Genomic DNA, 27,624 nt, shown 5'->3' on the forward strand with positions numbered 1-27,624 from the left:
TACTTGCTTTTTTGTTCTTTTTCAGTATTGGAGTCCTGGTATGATACTAAGGAATTATCTCCAAAGCAGCACATTTATGAAGGACAGTCCCCCCGGTGGGAGATAATGGAAAGCCTTACAGGTTATGGTCTTGAGTGCTCGAGCTTCCAAGATGATTGGGAATGCAGAAGCCAGCTTGACAGACAACAGGGAAGTCCAGATGGACATTTGAGTCAAATGATAATCAGTCATGAAGAAATGTCCACTTTCGACCAGCAAGCATCCCTTACTTTTTATCAGAAAATTCACACTGGAGAAAAACCCTACGGGTATAATGAATGTAGAAAAGACTTCTGGCAAGAGGACTTCCTTCTTAATCATCAAGGAATTCATAGTAATGAGAAACCCTATAAATGTAAGGAATGTGGGAAGGCCTTTAAATATGGCTCACGACTAATTCAACATGAGAATATTCATTCTGGCAAGAAACCCTATGAATGTAAGGAATGTGGAAAGGCCTTCAATTCTGGTTCAAATTTCATACAACATCAGAGAGTTCATACTGGTGAGAAACCTTATGAATGTAAGGACTGTGCAAAGGCCTTTAGTCGAAGCTCACAGTTGATTGAACATCAACGAATTCATACTGGTGAGAAACCCTATCAATGTAAGGAATGTGGCAAGGCCTTCAATCGGATCTCACATCTTAAAGTACATTATAGAATTCATACTGGGGAAAAACCCTATGCGTGCAAGGAATGTGGGAAGACCTTTAGTCATCGGTCTCAGTTGATTCAACATCAGACTATTCATACTGGCAAGAAACTCTATGAATGTAAGGAATGTGGGAAGGCCTTTAATCAAGGCTCAACTCTTATTCGACATCAGAGAATTCATACCGGTGAGAAACCCTATGAATGTAAGGCATGTGGGAAGACCTTTAGGGTGAGCTCACAACTTAAGCAACATCAGAGAATCCACACTGGAGAGAAACCCTACCAATGTAAGGTATGCGGTAGGGCGTTCAAACGCGTCTCACATCTTACTGTACATTATAGAATTCATACAGGTGAGAAACCTTATGACTGTAAGGAATGTGGGAAGGCCTTTAGTCACTGCTCACAGCTGATTCAACATCAGGTAATTCATACTGAGGAAAAGCCTTATAAATACAAGGAATGTGGGAGGACTTTAAATCATGATTCAACTATTCAACATCAGAAGATGCATAATAGAGAAGCACAAGTGGATATAATAAATGTAGAAAAGCCTTCCATCAGCACTTACCCCTTATTAATCATCAGAGAGTTTATGTTAGCAAGCAACCATATGAATGGAAGTAATGGGAAGAGCCCATTAGCTTAGGCTAATCAAAACTTACTCCTGTCTTGGAGAAAGACTTGACAATGTAATGCAAGTGAGAATGCCTTCCTTCAGAGCTCTCCTTAATCCTGAGTCATAATATTCATACTGAAGAAAAATTTTATGGATGAAAAATGTTTAGACCATGTTTGTCAAAGAGACAAGGAAAGGTGGGAAAAAATTTTGTCTCTAACACATTCTAGAATCATATTTTCTAGCCACAGTGTAATAATTTTAACAATAGCCAAAAGTTTTAATTTTCTTGGAAATTAAAAAGAAACAAGCCAAATTTACTCTTGGGTTAACAAGGAAATAAATCATGCAGTTACCATGAATGGTATTGAAAAGAATGACAATGCGAGTTTTACATGCCAAGAGATGTGGGTTGTGGCTAAAGCTACTCAGGAATTTTGATGGCCATTAAATGCATGCAAACATGAAAACCTGAAAGATTATACTCAAATATACTAAATGTACTATTGAAGAAGCGAGAGAATACCAAACACCCAGATGATGAAAGAATGAATGAATAGAAAATGATGAAATAGAAAGTGGTTGTTACCGTCTCAGTTTTTATCCAAGATCCAAGAGTAAACTAAATTTATGAGAGGGTTTCTTAATTTCCATGTTGTTTAATTGTTTTGGGTTATCTTTTACAACTTCTGTCACAGACAGAAGGGGTTGGTTGCCTACCTAGCAGCCATACCCAATTCCCCTTCCTATTGGTGCATCTGTGTTTTGCCTTAGAATCTGAAGACGTCACATGCAAATATTTCAGCCTCTTTTGCAGCTCAGGATGGCCCATATGTTCCAGTGTATGGCCAGTATGTTCTAGGGATCTGCGGGGGCTTCTGGGAAAGACTTTCCTCATCCAGAAGAAAGATATATTTGGAAGACTCCTTCCCTATCATTTACTGCTTTTAAACATTTTCCTATGAGAACATGACACCTGGAGCTGCTGCAGCCATCTTGGAACTAAAAGGAGAAACCAGAGGATCTCAGAGAAGCTGACCCAGAACACTGAGCCAGAAGGCCAATTCTGGAACTGTCTCTTTGATGCCTTGTTATGTAAGAAAAATAAACCTTTATTGCTAAAGTTACTTTTAGTTGGGTATTTTGTAAACTTGCAGCCAAAAGCATCCTAAATGATATAACTTCAAATTTTATTTTATTATGATAGGTAAACGTGGCCTGAAAATACCTACTTTTTTGAATTTGACATTTTTCTTTGTGACTAAGTACAGGATTGATTTTTGTATATGCTCCATAACATTGAAAAAGAATATATATTGTACATTTCTGGATACAAGATTCTGTTTAAGCCAGTAGATTATAATGATAAAATTCACCATGTTCTTATATTAATTTGGTATACTGGATCAGAATTTCCTAAAATTGAATTTTTTTAACCAAGATCTTGAATTTCCAGAGATTTTTACTCTTTATGTTGTTTGGCCTACAATGACATATTACTTAACCCCTATTTATGAATCATACCTTTTATTATGATATAATATCCCACTCTGTTAAGTGTAGGGGTCACCAAACCAAATCTGGCCTGCTGTTTTATAAATAAAGTTTTATGGGAACACAGCAGTGCTCATTTATTTACATATAGTCTACAACTGCTTTTGCACTACAACAGCAGAGCTGAGTTGTTGCAACAAAGACTGTGGCCACGTGAAGCCTATATTTACTGTCTGGCCCTTTAGATAAAAAGTTTGATAACTCTGGCCTAGTGTAATCCTTTTGGTATTTTATTTCCATACCATGTGATACTAACATTAATGATTTATCTTTGGTTACCTGGTATGTTTTTGCCCATCCATTTATTTTCAACCCATCATTTTAGTTATTTCTTACAAAAAACATACAGCTTATTTTTTTTTTTGCTGAGGAAGATTTCACCCTGAGCTAACATCTGTGCCAATCTTCCTCTATTTTTTAGTATGTGGGCTGCCAGCACAGCATGGCTGCTAACAGAGCAGTGTAGGTCCGTGCCCAGAAACCAACCCCAAACCCAGGCTGCTGAAGCGGAGAGCCCTGAACTTAACCACCAGGCCGCTGGGGCTGCCCCATACAGCTGATTTTTTAAAACTCAAAATTTGAATTTTTCTTTTCTATAGGGAAGTTCACATTTTTATTTAGTGTAATAATTCAACTTTATTGCTTTCATTTTACATTGCGTGTACTATTTATGTTATCTTGGTCTTTTCCTTTCGTTAGTTGGCTGATCAATCCCCTTTTCTCTTGCTAAATTGGAACTTCCTGCTGTGCTTAGGGTAGTGGTTATCTGCCCATTCTTAATCATTATTTTGGCAAAATGAGAGCACTATTATACTTTGTCACCATTAATTTTCTTTGCCACTCTCCTCCAAGAAGAGACCACCCTTGCTTTCTCTGTCCCTCCCTTCACAGCTTATTTGACATTTCCTCCATTTCACTAACCTAATGAAAACTCTTAGTGCAGAGCTTTTAGTTTTGCTCTTATTTCATTTATTTGATGCTTACATTACTTACTGCCAGACCCACTCATGATTACTCAGAGTAACATTCATTGCTGGCCACTGTTTCTTTTCATTGTTTTCCCCTGTCTTGAGGTAACTGTTTTATTTCATTTATTTATTTATTTTGTGAGGAGGACCAGCCCTGAGCTAACATCCAATGCCAATCCTCCTCTTTTTTGCTGAGGAAGACTGGCCCTGGGCTAACATCCGTGCCCATCTTCCTCCACTTTATATGGGGCACCGCCACAGCATGGCTTAACAAGCGGTGCGTCGGTGCACACCCGGGATCTGAATCGGTGAACCCTGGGCCACTGCAGTGGAGCACGCACACTTAACCGCTTGCGCCACCGGGCCGGCCCGTAACTGTTTTATTTTAAATGCTATTTGGTTAGACCATTTTCTTGAGTATTTATGTTTATCTCAATAAACGGTATATAGCTGATATTCTCTGAATCCTTATATGTCCAAAAAATGTTCTTGGACCTTCACAAATTATATTTTTGGTTGGTAGGACATTCTTGGATCATAGCTTTTCTCAAATCCATAGATATCACTTCATTGTTTTCTGGCTTCTGGTTTTCTAGAAGAGGAATCCAATGCTAGTCTGATTCTGTTAGCTTATGTAGGTGTATTCATTTCCTGTTGCTGCTGTAACAAATTATCAAAAACTTAGTGGCTTAAAACAACACAAATTTATCAACTGGAGTCCAGAAGTATGAAATAGGTCTCACTGGGCTAAAATCAAGGTGTTGACGGGGCTGTGTTCTCTTCTGGAGGCTCTATCGGAGAATCCATTTCCTAGCCTTTTTCAGCTTCTAGAGACTGCCCACATTCCTTAGCATGGCCCCTTTCCAACTTCAAAGACAGCAATAGCTAGTTGAATCTTTCTCAAATTGCATCATTCTGACACTCGTCTGCCTCCCTCTTTCACCTTTAAGGACCCTTTTAATTATATTGGGCTCATCTGGACAATCCAGGATAATCTTGTCCTAAGGTCAGCTGGTCAACAACCTTAATTCTATCTGCAATTTAATTGCTCCTTGCCATGTAACATATTCACAGATTCCTGGAATTAGGATGGAGACATCTTTGGAGGGCCGTAATTCTGCCTACCACAGTAATTGCTTCTGCCCCGGCATTTGGCAAGAGTTTCTTTCTGTCCTTAAAATTCAGGGACTTCAGCAGGATATATTTAGATAGTCTCATGTCTTTTTTCTAGCCCAAGGAAATTTTCTTCTAAATATCATTTAATTAGTACTTCTCAATTACTTTATTCTATTTCTATTTAAAAACTTTAGGGGCCAGCCCGGTGGTGCAGCGGTTAAGTGCGCGTGCTCCCCTCTGGTGGCCCGAGGGTTCGCAGGTTCGGATCCTGGGTGCGCACCAAAGCACCACTTGTCAAGCCATGCTATGGCAGCATCCCATATAAAGTAGAGGAAGATGGGCACGGATGTTAGCCCAGGGCCAATCTTCCTCAGCAAAAAGAGGAGGACTGGCGTCAGATGTTAGCTCAGGGCTGATCTTCCTCAGGAAAAAAAAAAATTAAAAAAAAAAACTTTAATATCTTGAACAAGCAGTATATCCTCATGATTCAAAAACTTTAAGATGTAAAAAAGGTATGCAGTAACAAAATAGGTATACTTCCTATCCTTTTTCCCTTCTGTCCATTATACCAACAGAACACTACCTCCCCCAGGGTTTTGATTCTCAAAGTGTGAGATTCAACCCCTCTATGCCTAACTCACCTTTTAATATCGGTAATCATAATTCCTCAAAATAACTGCAGTCAGCTTATGTTTTCTTTATAGGAGAAAAAATAAAACAGATGTAGAAAAGTTAAGTGACTTACTGGAAAAACACAAAGCTAGGAGGTGAGTGGTTGAGTTGGTATTGCCACTCAGGTATGTGTGACTCTGAAATCTTCCATCAAACACAATGCCTGCAGAGAAATGCTCTTCTCTTTATTCCAGCCCCATTTAGGTGGAATCAAGGTGGTCAATTCCTTAGAGAAAGCAGTATCAGAGATGGAAGACATCTGCTTCATGACATCACAGAAGCCATGAGGCCTGATGGAAACAAAACTAAATTAAGGGACAGGAACTCTTGGGTTCTGTGCCTGGCTCAGGGACAAACTGCTGCTGTGAACCAACTTTGGGACCGTCTGAGGGAAAGCATCCTTGTTCAGAGGTGGGCATCACAGGCCATGCATATCCTAGACCAGTGCTTCAGGATGGGGAAAGCCAATTCCACAGTCCAAGGCTCCCTGAATTTTAATACAGCTGTCTTCCAATTGGCAAAAGGAAATGAATGACTAACTAATGTGAGAGCCAAGACAGGCCACACCATAATAAGAAATTGTTTTAAAACTCATCTTCATATTTTAAGATTTTAGGCTGATTTTGGATTTTTGTCCCTAATAATTCTGAGTTTCTTTAATGTAAAAATCATGTTTTTATCATGTTTTATATTTTTGTCCTTTGCTGCAAAACTTCAGGGTAATAAGAAACGTGGAGTTATTATCATATTTATAAATGAAGAAAGCAAACCCTAAAGAAGTTATCACAATCCCACAGGCAACCAGAAACCCGCAGTCCTATACTCATATTCATGCCCATGCAGCTATGTATTATCTTAAACAACTCCGGTCACGCTCATAAGTCGGACTGAAGAAAAGTTGTCACACCAACCTTCATACATAACCACGGTCACACATTCTAAGACATGCGGTCACCACACAGACACGTCACACACAAGGCCACAAATCCCGAGGCCCTCCTTGCACGGTCACGACCGTCCACACGCAGGGGTCGGTGTACCCAGTGGCTCAGTCCTTCTCGTGTATCCACCAACCTGCTCCTCCCCATAAACCGTGTCACGTCACACAGACCCACAACCTCACCTCTGTCACACAAAGGCTACCCCACACCTCACACTCGGAGCAGTACGCACGACAGGTATGACCAGTCACGTCCACAGGCACAAAAACTCACAGACGAAGGACCAGTCCTGCACCGCCTGCCGAAGCCAAGGTTGAGCGGTCGAAAAGCCGGGCTCCAGACGTGGCTGGAGTCAGGCACCGAACTACACTTCCCAGAAGCCACTGCGACCGAGGCCCAATCACTGCCCAGGTCCGTCTTCCCAGCATTCTTTGGGCGACCGGCCCTTTTGAGAGGGCTAGGCCGCGGCTCCTCCGCCTCTGGACTACATTTCCCGGAAGGGACTGCGGGTGGGGGAGGCTCTTCTGTTTCCGGCGGTTCTGGGTTCCTTGGGCTGGGCCGAGACCGAGCTCCCGCACCGGGTGGGGGATCCCGAGCGCCCTGGCGTTCCGGAGCGGGGCCCACGCGGAATCTTCGCGCCGTCTTGCGTCAGAGCGATTGTCCCCGTGTGAGGACGAGTGGACGGTCCGTGGAGTCCGCTCCGCCCGGGGCGTGCCAGCCGTCTCTGCTGTGGCCAGTCGGTCCGGGAGGGAGGACGCTGAGGCGCGTCGGAACTGGTTTAGGGGTGCGGGGAGTGTGTTTGGGGGTTCGGGGGTGGTGGGGGGATGGCAGATTCCTGGCTCTCTTCCCTCTGGACTACATTTCTCAGAGACCATGGCGGCGGGGAATGTGTCCGGCCCCAAATCGATGCCGGGATCTTTTCCTTCTTCAAGATTCTTAATCTGGGATCGCTAGACCTCACATGCCACTTCAGGTTGTGACCGGTTTTGTTAATTTGCATTTTCCCTGGGAAGAGGACTGTAGTTGTCGGAATTCTCGAAAGTATCTCTGAGCCTCCCCCCATAGACTGTCAAAGAATACCAGAGCCCGACAGAAGTTAAAGCAGTGAAGGCAAGTTTTACTCAGAAATTATTGTCATAGGGAAAGAGCGACCTCAGTACATGACTGGGCTCCATTCCGAACATAAGAACCAGTGGGGATTTGTAGCCAAGGAGCAGAGTCAAGGGATGGAAAGTTACCAAGGAAACATCAAGGATAAGGGGCGATTCTGGCTAAAGGGACTTAATAGAATTCTTACTGAAGGCGGCCAGAGTGATGCGATATTGAAGGTGGGGGATGAGAATTTGATCAGATATCAAGGGGGTGTGGGGTCCCTAAACTGACCTAGCAGAATTCTTCCTAAAACTGGACTAAATGGACCTAGGAGAGATCCCAAGACTGGGGCCTTGAGGGCTTAGAGGAGCCTGACTAGAGTTAGTTCAAGGAGAGTCTGTGTGTGTGTAGTAAGAGAGAGAGATATCTATATGGATATATTGATATATATCGATCTATAGATCAGATATATATAGGGAGACCCAATATAGATATATAGATATAGATATAGATATAGATATCTAGATAGCTCTCTCTATATATATTGATCACTATGTAGCAAGCACTGTAATAAGCACTTTCATTATCTCCCAGTTTCCATGGGAGTCTGGGCATGGCTCAGCTGGATCTTTTGCTCAGGGTTTCACAAGGCTACAACCAAGGTATTGGCCACAATGCAGTTCTTATCTGGAGCTCAGTGTCCTCTTTCAAGGTCACTGGTTGTTGGTAGAATTTATTTCCTTACAGTTGTAAGCACCCATTTTCTTGCTGGCTGTCTACCAGGGTCACTCCGGGCTCCTGGGGCAGTTCAGAACATCACTGTTTATTTTCTTCCTCAAGGCCAGCAGGAGCTTGTCTCTCTCTGACTTCTGCTTTTATAGGCTCATCTGATAAGGTTAGGCCCCCTCAAATTCATCTTCCTTTTGGTAACTCAAAGTCAACTGATTAGTAGCTTAATTACAGAGTAATTATACAGGGCATGTACATGGGAGGGGTGGAATTAGGGGGTGGGGGACATCTTGGAAGTCTGTCTAAAATACTCAGTATGTTCATGAACACTGGAAGGCCGGCACAGGAAAGGGGAGGAAGAGAATTGCAACCTGTCCTTCTGGGAGCTGTGAGCAAGCCTGACCTCTCATGTTTTCTCTTCCCTCCTTGGCTCTGACTTCTCAGGACTCACCCTTCCCCAGGAGAGGAGTCTGGAGGAGGACTCATCAGCCCTTGCTATTCTGAAAGCCATGTCCCAGGTAAGCCATGTTTTCTTTCTCCTTTCTCAAGCTGTGGTCATTTTATATGAGTGTAGGAATATCTCCTGCCTCAGTCTCACCCATGCCTGCAATCCCTGGTTTTTCACATTTGAGAGGGTGAAAGGATCAAATAGGCCCGAGCCCTCGTTAAGAATCCCTCTCCTCTCTGACCTGGATTTATGTGTTCAGCATATCATTTAGAATCTCCTATGGGCTCAGTTCAGCCAGGAGCCTTGATGGACCAGAAATGCATTGCTTGAGGGAAAAATGAATGCTTGAGGGAAAAATGAAAGATTCCTACATGGAACATGATTTGATGAGCTAATAGTGTTTAAAGGAACCACACGTAATAAAGCTTTAATGGTAATCCACAGACCAGGGTTTCCCATTGGACAAGATGGGCAGTAGTGTTGGTTGATCTCTGCCATGGTCTGAATGTGTCCCCCCAAATTCATATGTTGAAACTGAACCCCCAAGGTGATGTCATTTGGTGATAGGGCCTTTAGTGGGTGAATCAGTCATGATGAATGGGATAAGTGTCCTTATAAGAGAGGCGCCAGAGAAATCCCTCGCCCTCTTCCACCATGTGAGCACAAGAAGTTGGCCATCTGCAACCTGTAAGAGGGCCTTCACCAGAATACGATAATACTGGCACCCTGATCTTGGGTGTCAGCCTCCAAAACTGTGAGAAACAAATTTCTGTTGTATATAAGCCACCCAGACCGTGGTACTTTGTTATAGCAGCCCAAATGCAATAAGACAGAATGTTTCAGTCTCCAGCTGTGATGACAGTGCCTTCTTTTTCAGACCTTTTGAATTGGGGATGGCATTTGGGAGTTTGGTTATAGAATCCAGGATATTGCCCAAGAATCGCTCCAGGTGGACATCTGAGCCAAGGTCAGATTTGAGGTTGAGCCACCTGTGTGGGTAGTGGGCCACGTCTGTGTGAGCTGGATTATCCTCCATCAGCATTCTATTGCTCAGGAACAAGGAAGGAAAGTGGACAATTGGGGATGGGTGAGGTGAGACTAGCCAGAATGCAGGAGTTGTTGAAAACCATAAACAATCAGAGCTAGGAAGATCCCTAAAGATATCTAGTTTGACCTCAAGTGTCCAAAAATCAAAGAAAGGTTGAGTCACAAAGGTTGAGTGCAATGTTGTGGGAAAGTATGCAGCCAAGAAAAATAAATCTTTAATAAAGGATTTGACCTAGTGAGGGAAGGTAACATGCAGACAGTGATGAACCTGACTCTTCAATATATTTTTAAATAATATGCAAATCTTATTTTCTAATTCCTAACACAGAGAGTCTGTTAAACATTTTGGAATGATTCCATGGAAAAATTGTTTCTCTAGTTCAGGATTTCTCAACCTCAGCACTAATGACATTTGAGGCCGATAATTCTTAGCTGTGGGGGGCTGTCCTGTGCGTTGGCGGGTCAGCAGCATCTCTGGCCTCTACCCACTAGGTGCTAGTAGCATCCCCTCCCCAGTGGTGACCACCAAAATGTCGGCCAGCACTGCCAGATGTCTTCTGGGGGCAAAATGGCCCCTAATTGAGAACCACTTCTCTGGTTTGACTTTTCTTGAAACATTTTATTATGAAAGCATTCAAACATTTTAAAAATATCAATATGTTGTCATATATTCTCCTTAATTTCTGAACAGAAGGAGTAGAGAGAAAAATTTAGACGTTAAAAAGTTGTGTAGTCAGCTTCTATATAGTTTCATTTATTGGGAAACCATTGATCTGATCTCTTTTTGTTCTTTGAAGTGTCTTTTGATGGAAATATCTCCCTTTATGAAGGAGGTTGTGCTGCTCTCAGTAGAAACGTCAAGAACATATAGTCCCTTCTCTTCAATTGCCACAATTTCCTCACTGTCCTCACCCTGCCTCACCATATTCCCTTGAAGTGTCTCCCCACTTCCTGCAATATCCTTTTTCATCCCTCCAATTTTCTAGTCATGAATATTTACTTCAATGGCACAAATCCTCAGTTTGTTGTTTCAGGGGTCAGTGGTGTTTAGGGATGTGGCCGTGGTCTTCTCTCAGGATGACTGGGACTCAGAAGGATGTGTACAGAGATGTGATGCTGGAGAACTTCAGCAACTTCATCTCTCTTGGTAAGATGTTAGCATCCCTGGAAGGTTGAAATTTGCCCACGGGAATATCTGCTTCCTTTGGTGTGAATCTCTGGGCTGCCTTTCAAGTCTCTGGTTGAGTTTCTACTCTGTTCTCAATGAGATTGTTTGTACAAATGGGGATGGATAGTTCTGTTGGATAACACCTGAAGAAGCTTCTTCCCCATTCCAAAGATGACTTCCTCCTCTTCTCTGGCCTTTTCTAGTTTCTTTTCTTCACTGATAACAAGGAAATGGATATGAATTCCAGGACACCCCCTTGTGTCTCTGTTGCATCTCTTCCTGTGTACATAGGTTTTTCTATTTCCAAGCCAAATGTGATCTCCTTACTGGAGCAAAGGAAGGAAGCCTGAGTGCAGAAAGCAATGTCCCAGGAAGCCTGTGCCCAGGTGAGTGGAGGATGATCAAGGGCAGTGGCATTGTAGGTAGTGGCCCAGGTCAGCTGGGAGGGAGCACCTTTGAGGTAATACCTGGAAAGGACCCCTCAGAGTCCCTAGGGTTACAGAGCAGAGTATGACTTTCATGGGCGCACGCTCCTGCAGGGGCCTCTCTGACTCATGAACCACTCCCTGTGCGTCTCTCCATTCAAAGAGGAAGTCACCTGAGAGCAGGGACTAAAACAAGCATCTCTTCTTTTTCACTGTCTTTCAGATTGGGTATCCCAATGGGAGAAAATGGAAAAATTTATCAACAAAGATCCTGAGGACACCAGTTTCCAAGATGACTGGGAATGTAAAGGCACATTTGAGAGACATCAAAGAAATGAGGAAGGAAATTCCAGTCAAGTCATAATCACCGATGAAGAAATACCCACTTTGAGACAGTAAACATCCCATAACCTGCTTCAGAAAGTTTTATCTGGAAGTAGACCCTATTTGTATACTGAATGTAGGAAAGGTTTTTGGCAGAATAAATCTCTTCTTAATCATCAGAAAACTCATATTGGTGAGGAATCTTACAAATGCGAGCAACGTGGGAAGGCTTCCCATCGTCATTCCTATCTTCCTCAACATCAAGGAATTCATACTGGGGAAAGACCCTGTGAATGTAAAGAATATGGAAAGGCTTTTAGTTATGTTACACTCTTTACGCAACATCAGAGAATTCATACTGGTGAGAAACCCTATGAATGTAGGGTTATGGAAAAACCTTTGCTTGACTCTCACAACTTAATGTACATCATTGAACTCACATTGGTGAAAAACCCTATCAATGTACTGAATGTAGAAAAGCTTTTGGTCACTTAACACTAATTACTCCACATCAAAGAATTCACGCTGGAGAAAAGCCCTATGAATGTAAGGAATGTGGAAAGGCCTTTAGAGGTGTCACGTAACTTAAGGAACATTGAAGAATGTATACCAATGAGAAGCCATGTAAATGTAATGAACGTGGAAAGGCCTTCAGTCATTGTTCATATCTTCCTCAACATCAGAGGATCCATACTCGTTAGAAACCTTATGAATCTAAGGTTTGTGGCAAGGCCTTTACGTAGGGCTCACAGCTTAACCATCACTTGAGAATTCATACTGGTGAGAAACTATATAAATGTAATGAATGTGGAAAAGCCTTTGTTCGGATTTTGCAACTTAACGTACATATAAGCAACCATACTGGTAAGAACCACATCAGTGTACTGAATGTCGAAAAGCTTTTAGTCACTTAACACTAGTTATTCAACATCAGAGAATTCGTACTGGTGAAAAGCCCTACGAATGTAAGGCATGTGGGAAAGCCTTTATGGTTATCTCACAGCTTATCCAGCATCAAAGAATTCACACTGGTGAGAAACCCTATCAATGTAGTGAATGTGGAAAGGACTTCAATCATCGTTCATATCTTCCTCAACATCAGAGAATCCATCCTGGTAAGAAACCTTATAAATGGAAAGATGTAGGAAGGACTTTAGGCGGGGCTCATACCTTAAACAACATCAGATAATTCACACTGGTGAGAAGCCTGATGAATGCAAGGAATGTGGGAAAGCCTTTAGTCAGTGTTCACAGCTATCTGACATCAGAAAATTCATTCTTGATGTATATAAAAACTGTGGAAAGGCCTTCAGACACTGTCATCTTCCTCAACCTTAAGGAATTCATGCTACAGAAAATCCCTATTAATAAGTGAGGGAAAGACTTCACTCATCTCATCTCTCAGGGAACATCAGGTAATTTATGATTATGTATAACCTTGTCAAATGTGGAAATGCTTTTTGGTTTGACTCATGTTACATTCATCAGCAGATTCATCATCACATTCATCACCAAAGACCATATTAATATGATAATGTAGAAAAGCATCCCAACACTACCTATCGATCATTAATTATTGGAAAATTCATGCTGGCAAGCAACCACATAAGTGGAGAAATTTTGGAAATCTTTAGCTTAAACTAATCCTAATTTATATAAAAGAATACACAAGGTAAAGTAATCCTGTGAATGTCATGTATGTGGGAAGTTCTTTAGCCATAAGGCTCTTTTAATCAGAAAATTCATATTGAAGAATGTAAGTAGAAAAATCCCCATTCAAAGGTTATCATTTATTGTGCACCAGAAAACACATAGTGAATAAAACTCCAGGCATTTAAAACAACAGTTAAACATGTATCAAAGAAGTTGAGGAAGGTGTGGAAAACTTTGTAACAAATCATAGGGGGCTGGAACTCAGGTAAAAATGAAAAAAATAAAACAATATTTATGTTACCTACTACCCAGTATTTTCTGCTTCAGTAAAACCAAGAGAACACTATGAAGTGAATGAAAGCAGTACAAAACAAAACCTGTGGGATGTGGCCACATCTATACTCAAAAACGTTATAACCTTAAATGTATTTATAGACCAGAAAACTACAAACACTGTAAATAAGTGAACCAGAGACCTCTTGAGAAGCTAAAAAATGAACAGAACTCAGCAGTAGACAGAATTAAGGGGACAAATGCATTAAAATTGAAACAGAGTAGGTTTTATCAACCTTGACGGCTTTTCTTTAAAAGGATAATATAAACGTAGCAAATTTCATAAAAGTACTATACAGTATTACTAAAAATAAGGAGGATGTAGTAACACATAAAGGACGTTGTAAAATAAGGTTGAACACTTCACATTTTTGATGCCAATAAATCTCAAATTTTAGATGATCTTCACTTCCTAAGAAGGAAAAACTAAGTTTCCAGAATTGGGTAAAGATTAGCAAAGGACAGATCTTATAGGGAATCCAATTAAGTCTTTTTTTAAAAAAATCTAATATTATCAGTTGTTAAGAGCATAGATTTACCAACCTATAAGTGTATAGAAAGTATCTATGATACAAATTTACAAGTTTGAAAAGATGCAGATCTTATCAGCTCCTTTTCTGTGTCTTGCATAGTCTCCATCTACAAACAGAAACCAAGATTTGCAGATATCCTCAGCCTCCCAAATTACAAAAAAACATTGAGTATCTATGACAGCCAGACACTTTTTTACATGTTAATTATGAATTTAAATTTAAAAAATCATAAGTACCAGCAAATTAATACATTTTAGTTTTTTCTCTTTAAAATGTGAATCTTTTTAGACCAGTGATATAATCATTAATATATTTTTTTAACTAGATCATTTTTCAGGAATTTAGAAGAACATACCTATCCAAGGTTGATTATTCTTCCAAAGTTTAGGCAGCTTAACTAAAAGGGAGGAAAATATTTAAAAATCAATTGATCCTTGCATGGAAGAATGGTACAATGACATATGTAGAATTAGTATGTGGTATTTAAATATAATTATTAATCACAAAAAATAAGAACAACTTAGAATCATCTAAACATATGCATAATGTGTAATTTAAATGTTTCCTTTTTTAAAAAAAAAAAGTGAAATAAACTGTCTTCTTTACCCAGCCTTGATTTGAAAGGAAATTTTTAAAAATTAGAAAGAAAGCTACGTTTCTGAATTTTTACATAACTTATTTATACAAATGTTTGTAAAGGCTGTCCCTGGAACAAGAGAACTGAACAAAACTTTAGCTAAACTAGTTTAAGCTATGTCTCCGTAAGACCAGTTTTAACTATGTCTGCCTCTGTATCCAAACCACAAAACTACTTTTGTGGTTTCCTTCAGTCAAGTATAAATAGGACATTCTCATGATACCAGGTTTTTTTGTTTGTTTTTAAAGTTTGTCTTTAAGCATCTCTGACATCTTTACATGTGAGGCTTGAAAGAACTGCTTGCGGTCCTAAAATGTATTATTTTGTTTTTGTTTTGCAGGAAATGTTAAGTTCTTGAAACATATACTTGTTAAATTCTTCACTTATGTTGTGAATGACATAATCAATATAATTTTTTGCTTTCTTTGTTCTTCCAAACATATATATTCTGTGAAAATTTCTGAACAGAGAGAAAGCTATATTCTGTCTCTACTTCCAACATTTGTTAGGTTTTAGGATAAATCGGTGATTGACAAGATCAGAATAAAGTCATTACAGCTATCTATTATAGTTTCTACTACTCTAATTTCAGCCATTCTTGATCTGTGACAACACTGTTCTTCCTCACTATACAAACTAACAGAATGTTTAAGTGCGTATAATAAAATCAGTCAGTTGCTTATATAATTGTGTACAGTTATGCATGAAAGAGGTTTCTAATACACTGACATTATTCCTTCCAAATATATTTTTATACTAACATATACTTTGACATGCCTACAAACAGTATCCTAATTTAGTATTTTCCAATATTCATTCCATATTGTAATGTTGGTGTATGGTCATTCCTTTTATTTTTACATATGCTAACGTGTGTGGTGGTACCTCATTGTGGTTTTAATCTGCATTTCCCTAATGACAAATGATATCGAACATGTTTTCATGTGCTTATTTGCCATTAGTTAATCTTTAGTGAAGTATCTGTTCAAATTTGTTGCCCATTTATACATTGGTTTGTTTGCTTTCTTTTGAGTTTTGAGTGTTCTTTATATATTCCAGGTAAAAGTCCCTTATCGTATATGCGATATTCAAATATGTTTTCTAGGCTATTGTTTTCATTATCTTAGCATTTTTTGAGGGGTAGAAATTCTTAATTTTGAGGAGGTTATATTTATCATTTTTATCTTTTATGGATTGTGCTTTTGGTGTCATATCAAAGAAATCTTTGCCTAATCTAAGGTCACAAATATTTTCTCCTAAAAGTTTTGTAGTTTTAGGTTTTACATTTAGCTGTATTGTATTTTTGAGTTGATTTTTATATTTGGTACAAGAGGTAGATCAAAGTTCGTTTTTTTTTTTTTTTGCAGATAGATATCCAGTTGTTCCAGCACCAGTTGATAACTTTCCCTTCTCTACTGAATTGCCATTGCTTCTTTTTCAAAAATCAAACCATGTATGTACAAGTTTATTTCTGAACTCTAGTCTGTTCCATTAACCTCTTTTTCTGTTTTTATGACAATACTCTGTTGATGACTGTAGCCTTACAAGCCCTGAAATCAGGTAATATAAGTCCTCCAACTTTACTCTTTTTCAAAATTGTTTTGACTATTCATCTTTTGCATTTTCATATCAACTGTGGAATCAGCTTGTTGATTTCTATTAAAAAGCCTATAGGGATTTTGATTGAGATGGTGCAGAACCCATAGATGAATTCTGGGGAGAAGTGATGTCTTAAAAATATTGAGATTTTCAATGTATAAAGATATCTCTGTATTTCTTCAATATTTCTCTCAACTGTGTTTTGTAGTCTTTAGTGTACAGGTCTTTTAAGTATTTCATATTTTTGGTGCTATTGTAGGTGGTATTTTAATTTGAATTTCTAATTTTCTGATGCTGGTGTATAGAATGATCTTATATTCTGCAACCTTGCTAAACTCACTTAGTTCTAAAGTAATTTTTTGTATAATCCACAGGACTTTCTACATGATCATGTGATCTGCAAATAGTTTTACTGCTCCCTTTCCAATCTGCCTTTTGTTTTTGTTTCTTGATTTATTGCACTGACTAAAACCTCCAAGACAGTGTTTAATACAAGCAGTGAGAGCAGATCTTGTCTTTTTTCTTGATCTTAGGAGAAAAGCATCCATAATTATGATGTTGGCTGTAGGTTTTTTGTAGATAGATGTCTTTGTCAGCTTGGGCTGCTATAACAAAATACCATGACTGGGTGGCTTAAACAACAAACATATATTTCTCACAGAACTCCTGGAAGCTTGTACCTGGTGTCCTCCAGACTTTGCCCCATGAGGCTTTTCCCTTTGCTGATTTTCCTTTGTATCCTTTTGCTATAATAAATCTCAGCTGTTGTGTGGTAAAGAATTTAATCTTTCCCAAAGACAGATCTAGGCTTTGCCCTCAGATCCTGGGAGGTAATCTCTGACCCGTTGGAATGTCCTGCCTGCTAAGTCTCTCTGTTTACCTAGGGAACTTGGACCACACCAGAGAGTCAATGTGACTTATAGTGGGGCTTTGTATCACGGTATCAGTGTGACCTCCAGAGGGCCTAGAGACTGAGGTGAGCCACATAAGCAACCCACCATGTCTATGTGACGGGGCACCAATAAAGAATGACACCAGGGGTCAGGTGGGCTGCCCTGGCTGGCCATACTATGCATATTGTCACACACGGTTGCTGGGAGGAGTTTACGCTGTCCATGACTCCACTGTGGGAGGACAAATGGAAGCTCTGCATCTTGAACCCTCCTGGACTCTGCCCCATGAGTCTCTTCCCTTGGCTGACTGTAATGTGTGTCTTTTCACTGTAATAAACCATAACCACAAGTATAAAAGTTTTTAGTAAGTTCTACGAGTCCTTCTAGTGAATTATCAAACTTGAGGGTGACCTTGGGGACCCCTGAATGTGCAATTCATATCAGAAATTCGGGTGTTCTTGTGGACTATTCCCTGACTTCGCAGCCATGAATACAACTATATGCTGAGTCCTGTGACTACTCCTAGTGAATCATTGAACCTGGGGGTGATCTTGGGGGTCCACAACACTAGACCAGTTTTAAAAAAGGAATAAATGTTTGTTAGTGAATAAGTCATCAGTGAATACATCCATGTGAACAATCAGACAACTATTATAGGTCATTTTACAATAAAGAAACAGCAGTATCAAAGAACCATGTTTTGTAAAAACACAGAGCCTTATATAAGACCAAATGGAAAAAGAGGTATGTGCTGGTGAGAAATAGGATTAGGAGTTAAAAAGAACCCCACCATAGATGAAGAGCAAAGACACATTCTACTTTATGGGATCTAAAGTACATTCCCTTTAGTAGATCTTTAAGGTGCATATCAGGATATTTCACTTGCTGAAATGAAATGCACTCCCCCTTTCCTTGAATCTGGGTTGGGCCTATAACTTGCTTTAATCAACAGAATGTAACAGCAATGACACTGTGCCAGCTCCAGGTCAAAACCAAAAGAAGGCTTGGCATCTTCTATTTTACGCTCATGGAAGCTCAGGGCAAGAAGTCCAGCCATCCCACTGGGAAGGCCATATGAAGAGGTCAAGTGAAGAGGGACAGGTTCTGAGACTACATGGAATAAAGCTGAGGAACCCAGCTGGCAGCGAAGACAGAGGCCTAGACATAGGACCCCAGCTATTCTAAGTATCACAGCTGTGAATGAAGAGGCCATCTTGGATATTCCAGCCCCAGCAGGCAGCACATGCCTAGTTTGAATTTCTCACTCACAGAATCATAGGAAATAAAAAAAAGGTCCTTGCTCTAGCTACTTCATTTTAGGTTGAGTTTGTTGTGCAGCAACAAATGTTGGAGACAGCGTGCCTCTGAAAACTGCAGGAGACGTGTTATGATTTCCCCTCATCTGCCTCTATCAGGGCCCGCAAGACTAGCAAGGAGTTAGGTTTCATCTTCAGCTGCATGTGGAGAATGAGTCAGGAGATGGACTGAGGATGCCTGGTTCATGGCTAGTTATCCCTTCCAACATCCGAGACTTCACTGAACCCTAACACAATTATGAATCACAATGATTTCAACCACCTGTAATTGCCTTATGCTGTCCCTTCCAGCTAACACCTTGTCTGCACCATCTGGTTTTTTTTTTTTATTTTTGTTTTTGCTGAGGAAGATTAGCCCTGAGCTAACATCTGTGCCAATATTTCTCTACTTTATATGTGGGTCGCCGCCACAGCATGGCCAACAAGCCATGTAGGTCTGCAACCAGGATCCGAACCCACGAACCTGGGCCGCCAAAGCCGAATGCATCAAACTTAACCACAATGCCATGGGGCCAGCCCCTGCAGCATCTGTTTGTACCAAGAGTGCATAAGGTCAAAAGCCATTGAAACTTTATTGTATTGAACATGGAATGATCTCTGCACCACAGTGACAAAGTTTAGCTCCAACATATAAACTGCTTTCTTCTGTTGTGTCAACTTAAAGAACATCAAGGTACCCCCATGGTAGCAGAAATACATAACACTTTCACCTTCTACCAAATTTTAAATTATTTAATAGCTTTATTGAATTATAATTTACATACCATAAAATTCATTTTAAGGGTATAATTCAATGATTTTTAGTAAATATACAGTTCACAACCATTAAATTATTTTTAATAATGCTTTGTCATAAAAAATCTATTTATGTATCTATATGAAGAACAGCAGTTCACAAATTACACATACAGGCAAAGAGACAAAGTGAAAGAGAACTGTGGAGATAAAAATGCATCTAGTTTTACAACAAAATATGAAAGTGGTTCTGAGTTATATAATTACAGATGACATTTATTTTCTCCTGTTATGTACTTGTACAGTCAAACCTCAACAATAACCATAGAGCACTTTTTAAGAAATGACAATTTAAAATGTGATATGGAAGCTCTAATCTTCCCAGTAGGGAAAAAAAGTTTCTCTTTTCTCACTTGAATGTGGGATTTAAGAATCTTTTTTTTTTTTTCAGTAAGTTTTTTTATTTATTATTTTCCCCCAAAGCCCCAGTAGATAGTTGTACATCATAGTCGCACATCCTTCTAGTTGCTGTATGTGGGACACGGCCTCAGCATGGCCGGAGAAATGGTGCATCGGTGAGCACCCGGGATCCGAACCCGGGCCGCCAGCAGCAGAGTGCGCGGACTTAACCACTAAGCCATGGGGCTGGCCCAAGAAATCTTCATTCAGTATGGAGGCCACCCCATGACCTAGTGGTTAAGCTTGGCATGCTCCACTGCGGTGGCCCAGGTTCAGTTCCCAGGTGCTGACCTACACCACTTGTCAGCAGCCATGCTGTGGCGGCAACCCACATACAAAATAGAGGAAGACTGGCAACAGGTGTTAGCTCAGGGCGAATCTTCCTCAACAACAACAAAAAGAAATCTTCAGTATGAATGACTGCTCTTTTTATAAATTTTTGTCGCAACATAAATGCACACCAAAAGAGGCACAAAACATTAAATGTGCATGATGAATTTTCACAAAGCAATCCACCCATGTAAGGAGAAGCCTGATCAAGAAAGACCATTACCAGCACCTCCAGGTTTCCTCAGTACCCCTTCCAGACACTATCACCTCTCGTTAGGAAATCCTGAGTTCTGTCACTATAGATTATTTTAATGAATGACTTTTGTTGATGCTCTTCAGATCCCAGTATTTCTTCTATAACTACATCTTCTAAAGTATCACAAAAAGACACGTACAAGAATATTCATAGAAGTTTTATTCATAATAGCCAAACATCCAGAAACAATCCAAATGTCTATTAACAGGAAAATGATAGACAGACTGCAGTATATTAACACCATGGAATACTACTCAGTAAAGAATAAACTACTAATAGACATCACCAATGATTCTCAAAAAACATACGTTGAATGAATGAAGCCAGACACATACAAACATACATACTACTTGATCCCATTTATATGAAGTCAAAAGAAAAAAAAGGCAAAACAAATTATTGTCATAAAAACAAGATAGGGGCAGGCCCGGTGGCGCAAGCAGTTAAGTGCGCGCGCTCCGCTGCGGCGGCCTGGGGTTCACAGGTTCGGATCCTGGCACGCACCGACGCACTGCTTGGCAAGTCGTGCTGTGGTGGCCTCCCATATAAAGTGGAGGAAGATGGGCACAAATGTTAGCCCAGAGTCAGTCTTCCTCAGCAAAAAAAGAGGAAGATTGGCAGATGTTAGCATAGGGCTGATCTCACAAAAAAAAAAAACAAAAACAAGAAAGTGGTTTCCTCTCAGAGTAAGGGCAGGGAAAAGGGCATGAAGGGACTTTCACAAGTGATGGAAATCTATCTCGATTTTAGTGGCGGTTACAGGGCTGTAATCAATAGCCAAACTACCTAGTTAATATCTGTGTTTTATTATTTGTAAATTATATCTTAATTACAATGATAACATACAAAAATATCAACAGAGTAAGGGAAGCATGTGACAAGTGACATGTGACAATGTGACAAGAAGTAGTGGTTAAAAAAGCCTTAGGCATAGATATTTCATATTACCAAAATACAGAAAGAAACTAGAATAAAATGGTAAAAAAAAATTTTTCTGCATGGTGGGCATATATAAGATTGTTAAAATATTTTTATAGCTTTCTCTTGAAATATAATTTAGCAACTTCAAAAATAATCTGAGTTATCATAACAAATAGCACATGTAGAGAAAACACTGCCTCTTTTCCTAAAATAAAGAAAATAGGAGTTTCCTGTTGGAGAAGAAAAAATCTGTTTTCCACAGTAAAATGCCTTACTTTCTATATTTAGAGGGCTTAGAAAGAATCAAATCTGCTTGTACCTGCATAGAATTTCAAGGCCCATGCAACCACCCTGCAGGTAGCCCTACTCCAGGAAATACAGCCAGCTCACCAATCTTCTTTATGGCATACTGTCTTGCTCCTCATTTACAGAGAGCAGATCAAGTATTTCCCTGAATTCCACAGATGATTCCTGACTCAGGGCAGCTTAAGCTATCCAACCTCAAATTTAATCCGGGATCCTACACTTCATTTTTTACTGGTGCCTACTTAAATCTCCCCACCCTGATAAACTGGACTTCTATGCTCAAGGCATCAATCACATTCCTATTCCCTAAACATTCCAGAGGCAGACTGTACCACTACCGCGACTGAACCAACCAACTGCATTTTCTGTCTTACTCCCTCTCAGTCCCAAGGCTGTGAAGAAGGTCACAGAGGACTGAGAATTCACCTCTACTTCAAGAAGATGACAGTCTCCAGATGAAGGCTCTTATCTTTCCCTCCAGGAGACATATCTTTGACCCCAAAAAGGGCTTAAAAGAAGGTCACAGTGGAGACTTAGAGTAACACACTGCATAAAAAATGAACATTTAAAGTAGAGGAGAGGGACACTGAGAAAGAGGGTGTCCCATCTTTTGCTGGAATGAAAGGCATCGGACCTTGTCCCCTTGTCAGTCTCTATTGCCCAAGCAAGTTTCCTGAGTACAGCCTAGATGTTTCCAGGACTGAAGAAACATGATGTCGCAGGAAACAAAGATAAAACAAAGACCTACCTGTGACACGCCTAATGCCCACTTGGCTGGGTCCCTCTCCAGAGGAAGAACAGAGTCCTGGGAATGCGGAGCTAAGGAGAAGTAGGCAAACTTTAAAAAACCAGAATGTCGAACCCACTGCCACCCATTTTCAACCATGTCCTTGAATAAACTCCAAGAAAAATTTCACTGTCAAGATGCAACATTGTTTAGTGTGTGGCGTTGGTTCCCAAATAACGTAACGGGGACTTTGTTCAATGCTGGGATAGAATCATTAACAAAGTTAACGACAGTGGTTTTATTAATACTCGCTGCGCGCGCGCACACACACCCCATCACACTGACCACGCACGCACCCTGCTACCCCCACCCACACGGAACAACTCCCAGCTCACAGGCCTCGACGCCAGGTCCGACCGGCACCGACCTCACCGCCCATCCCTCCCCGGAGCGGATCCGAGCCGCGGCCACCCCACCCCGGCGCGACCCACACCTCACACCTGTCCTCGCCCCGCGTGGCGTCAAGAGAACACGGCCCAAGGAAGGAGAAGCAGCCACAAAACCCACCAAGGTCTCCCAAAACCCCGCCGACCGGAAGTGCCGACCTCAGCACCCAGCACCACCCACGCGCCGCCGTGGCTTCTGGGAGTCGTCGAAGCCTCCATGTGCGCATACGCAGTCCTATCGCTGTTGTCCCTGAGTCCAGAATCCCACGGGATCCTGGCCAGCTAGGGGCCGGGACTTCGGTAGCGAGGGGCGGGAGTAAGACTGGGAGTTTCTAGGTTTGTTAATGAGGGGGGTCACCTTTATCCGAAAGGGCATAGCCTCCTGCACCTGTGTCTCCGGCCTGGGATGACGGGGTAGGGCTCAGGAATAGATCGCGCATGCGTACTGGAGTCCATGGAGGCGGGGCCTCAGCGCATTGGGTCGCTGGTGTGTGCGAGAGAGGGAAGGTGTCCGCCAATGATGGAGTGCGCATGCGTATGGTCATCCTTGGGGGCGTGGCTTCGTGTACCCGGGAGCCGGATGAGGGGAGGCTGAGCAGGCGCATAGAGTAGGTCCCCGCCACCTCCTGGAGGGGCGGGGCCTCTCGGATCACCAGGTACTGGATTTCCGGGGGCCGCTGGCGGGGAGGGCCCTTCGGATAATGCCGGGGTCGGGGAATGTGTGACCTTCATCGCGGGCAGGCCGGTTCCTGGAGATGTGTGGAGCCGGGGTGTCAGCCCTTAGGTGTGTCTGGTGGCTTGTGCTGTGCGTTGTGTGGTTCCCCGTGTGGTTGTGGGATTTCCTGTGTGACCCTTGATGCGTCTCTGGGTGTTCTGTTGACGACTCCTTTGAGATCTAGAGAGGCTGTGTGACTTTTTGCTAATCATTTACTCTTTCAGAGCTTCAGTTTGCTCATGTGTAAAGTGGGACAGTATTTCTTGAAAAGCTAATAGTATTGTGACGATTAAATGCTTGAGATGGTGCCTGGCACAGGGTGCAAATAAGCAGGGGCCTGGTTGAAAGTGCAGTGATTTTTGTTTCAGCCAGACCCAGGTTTCAGAATCAACTCTGGCCCTTCAATCTGTCAGATGAGGAAAATTAAATCTCTGCTTCACAGTCGTTGTGCAGTTGAAAAGGTGACGTGCAGAAGGCTTACTGTAGTTAACATACTGCTGCTGTTACTGTTATTAAATGTGGGGTTGACTTAGGCCTGGAAAATTCCAGCCCTGCTCTTGAGCAACCACAGAACGTGACACGTGGAATTGTACTTTCAGCCCACTAGATCTCACTGCCAGTTCAGTTTCTGTCCTCGAGATCTGTCGTGAATTCGATGTCAAGTCAAGACCCAATTATGCTGATTCTGGTTCTTGTGTCTGACTGCTGTGGGCTGGCTATACCAAAACCCCTCTGTCAGTGTGTGCGGAGCTGTGTGTGGCTGTGTCTGTTCTACCCCCGGGAACAGAACTTTTAAAAAATGCTTCATTGAAATATGTACAAATCTTAAGTGTATATACATAGTAGTATCCAATTTTTTTAATGAAGCAAATTTAATTTCAATAGACATTCTGATTTATTACTTGCCTACAATAGCTAAAAACTATTTTACTTAGTTTTCAAATTCTTTCGTTGCCGATACCGTGGGTTCTTGTGGTAAGATCTACCTTATGCTTGGTTCGAAAAGTTCTGCAAAGGGGAGGGGTGAAAGGAGGAAAAGGGCACATGTGCCCAGTGACGGACGATAATTAGTCTTTGGGTGGTGAACATGATGTAGTCCACACAGAAATCAAAATATAATGATGTACAACTGAAATTATATAATGTTATAAACCAATGTTACCTCAAAACAAAACGGCGACAAAAAAAGTCCTGCAAAGGACGAGTGACCTTGACAAAAGTGCCAGTACCTTGCAGATTCTCTCCTCAATATATTCCTTGCCCTCCCTACCTGAGGATTTTTTTCCAGCCTGGAAACTCTCCAGCAGTTCATATCGTCATCCACTTTCCCTCTTTACTGGGTGGACTCTGGGTAAGCAGGCCTGTTTCCATTCATGCCTGAAGTGTCCGGTGCTCTTCCTCTCGAGCATTCATTATACCTTCAGAAAAGTTTGTTTAGCAAATCAAATTGATAGCTTGTTTATTAGTTGGAAATACTGTGTGTACCTCATTTCTGTAAGGAAAGTTGCTATGAGGAACTTTTATACCTGATTGGGTCACTTTTTCGTTCATACTTTTGTTACTTTTATATTCCCACCTCTTTTAAAAACAGAAGCAAAGAACAAAAGATGTGAAGACAAGAAGTAGGAAAGAATTGAAATGGTCAAAAGAGAGAAGAGATGAAAGTGACGCTGTCCCAGTGAAGTCGCTGAAGTCACTTCCTTGCAGTGTAAGCAGAGTGACGGATGGGAGTGGTGTTGGAGGTGGGGTTCCTACCACACCTAGACGACTCTAGAGGTTCTGCCTTTTCCATTAACTCATGGAGTCTAGTTGGAAGGTCATGGTCCTCCTGTGTCCTGTAATGACTAGACCATCACAGGATTCACCGTGATTCTGGGAGCAGCATTTTATGAAGTGTTTCGATACACTGGAGCATATACTGAGGTGGGAGCCCAGGATGGTGGAGGGTCTGGAAACTATGTCTCATGAGAAGTGGTAGGAAAATCTGTGTATGTTTGTCTGGAGAAGAGATCATTGGAGAGAGATGTGAAAGTGGGTCTCTGGAGAAAAGGAATTTAAGTTGCAGTTTTTTTCTGTGAACTCTAGGAATAGAACCAGGTAGAAATAATAGAGTAGCAAATTCTGACTAAAGTTCTTTTAACAAATGGCAGTCACAAAATTAAATAACCTTCCAGTGAGTGAGTTAGTGGGTTACATGGTTTATTATTATTTTACTTTATGACATATCTTCAAACTTAAAAAAATGGTGCAAGAAAAGTACAAAGAACTCTGTTATTCTCTTATCCTAGTTCCCCAAATGTTAACCTTTCACTACATTTGCTTTGTCCATATATTTCTCTCTGTATATACATATTATTGTTTGGAACCATTTGAGAGTAAGTTGCTGACATGATGCCTCTTTACCTAACCTAAGTATTTCAATGTGAATTTCTTACAAACAAGGACATTCTCTTATATAACTGTAGTGAAGTTATCAAAAAATCAGTTAATTCACATCAATACAATTCTATTATATAATCCTAGGTTGGTTATCCCCGTGATGTCTTTTATAACAAAAGAAGATTGTCATATACATGTAAATGTCATGTTTCTTTAGTCTCCTTTTTTTTTTATTTTTAAAGATTTTATTTATTTATTTTTTCCCCCCAAAGCCCCAGTAGATAGTTGTATGTCATAGCTTCACATCCCTCTAGTTGCTGTATGTGGGACACGGCCTCAGCATGGCCGGAGAAGCGGTGTGTCTGTGCACACCCGGGATCCAAACCCGGGCCACCAGCAGCAGAGTGCACGCACTTAACTGCTGAGCCACGGGGCCGGCCCTCTTTAGTCTCCTTTAATCTGACTGACATTTCCTCAGTCTTTGCATTTCATGACATCCTCTTTTTTTTTTTTTTTTGTGAGGAAGATTATCCCTGAGCTAACATCCATGCCAATCCTCCTCTTTTTGCTGAGGAAGACCGGCCCTGAGCTAACATCTGTTGCCAATCCTCCTCCTTTTTTTTTCCCTTTTTCTCCCCAAAGCCCCAGTAGATAGTTGTATGTCACAGCTGCACATCCTTCTAGTTGCCGTATGGGAGATGCCACCTCAGCTGGCCCCCTCATGACATCCTCTTTTTAAAAACTTTTTAGGGCCAGTCCCATTTCGTTATTCACAGGAGGAGTCACACAGGAGAAAGGCCCTACGAATGTCACATTTGTGGGAAAATCTTCAGTAACCACTCTTCGCTTGTGATGCACGATAGGACACACAGTGGCATGAAACCCTTTGGATACCATGCATGTGGGAAGGCCTTTAATACTTGGTCATCACTTTGTCAACATAAGAGAATTCACACTGGTGAAAAGCCCTTGGATTGCCTCGCATGTGGGACGGCCTTCAGATGCAGGTCCCACCTCACTCAACACTGGCAAATTCATATTGGAGGATATTCACCAAAGCCAACAAGACTTGAAAATGTTAATATTCTCATTGTTTAACAGTCAAGATCTGGGTAACAAGTAGCGTAAATTGACTCTGACCCTCTTAGAAAAGCAATTTATTGACAGTGTCTCAAGAGCTCATTGAATGGATGGGATAGAAATGAACCACCTTTGAAAATGGAGAGGAACCAAAGTAAATCAGGTTGAAAAGCGGGAAGTGAAACCATGACCCTATGATCTGGAAAGCTCTGGCCTGCTCCTTTACAGGTCCTACACTGCCACCACCACGAATGAGCAGTAGTGTTTTACAAATGAAATTTTGCTGGCCCTTGGTGAATGTGACCTCACGTTTACTGTCCCAGAGCCAGGATTACAGTGCTTGTGTCCTGACTGCCAAAGACTAGGCAAAGATCATCTCTTGGCTTTTGCTTTTGTCCTAACGGGAGAGACACTGTGTCCTACCGAGTTGAGATGCAGTAGAGAACTCCCTTCAAATGGGACGGACTTTGATGTTGCCCAACGTGAAACAACAAGTAGCTGCTAGTAA

The 27,624-nt window shown here is 41.3% G+C and overlaps 1 protein-coding gene and 1 pseudogene across 3 annotated transcripts in view; both read left to right on the plus strand.

Moving 5' to 3' along the window:
- LOC131397475 (zinc finger protein 582) overlaps positions 1-27,624 on the plus strand; it is a 157,692-nt gene that overhangs the window by 13,767 nt on the left and 116,301 nt on the right. The window contains exon 4 of one of the 3 annotated variants that reach the window (XM_058530406.1): positions 26-2,664. The exons of 1 other annotated variant lie outside the window; for it this stretch is intronic. In XM_058530406.1, the coding sequence (XP_058386389.1) occupies positions 26-1,344 (1,319 nt within the window). In that variant the 3' untranslated portion in view covers positions 1,345-2,664. Of the gene's footprint in view, positions 1-25; positions 2,665-27,624 lie in introns of those variants that run through there. One more of the 3 variants, XM_058530401.1, reaches the window with a different exon arrangement.
- Positions 11,880-18,898, plus strand: LOC131397940 (zinc finger protein 420-like; annotated as a pseudogene).

Source organism: Diceros bicornis, chromosome 34 (genome assembly GCF_020826845.1).
Source record: "Diceros bicornis minor isolate mBicDic1 chromosome 34, mDicBic1.mat.cur, whole genome shotgun sequence".
NCBI lineage: Eukaryota > Metazoa > Chordata > Mammalia > Perissodactyla > Rhinocerotidae > Diceros > Diceros bicornis.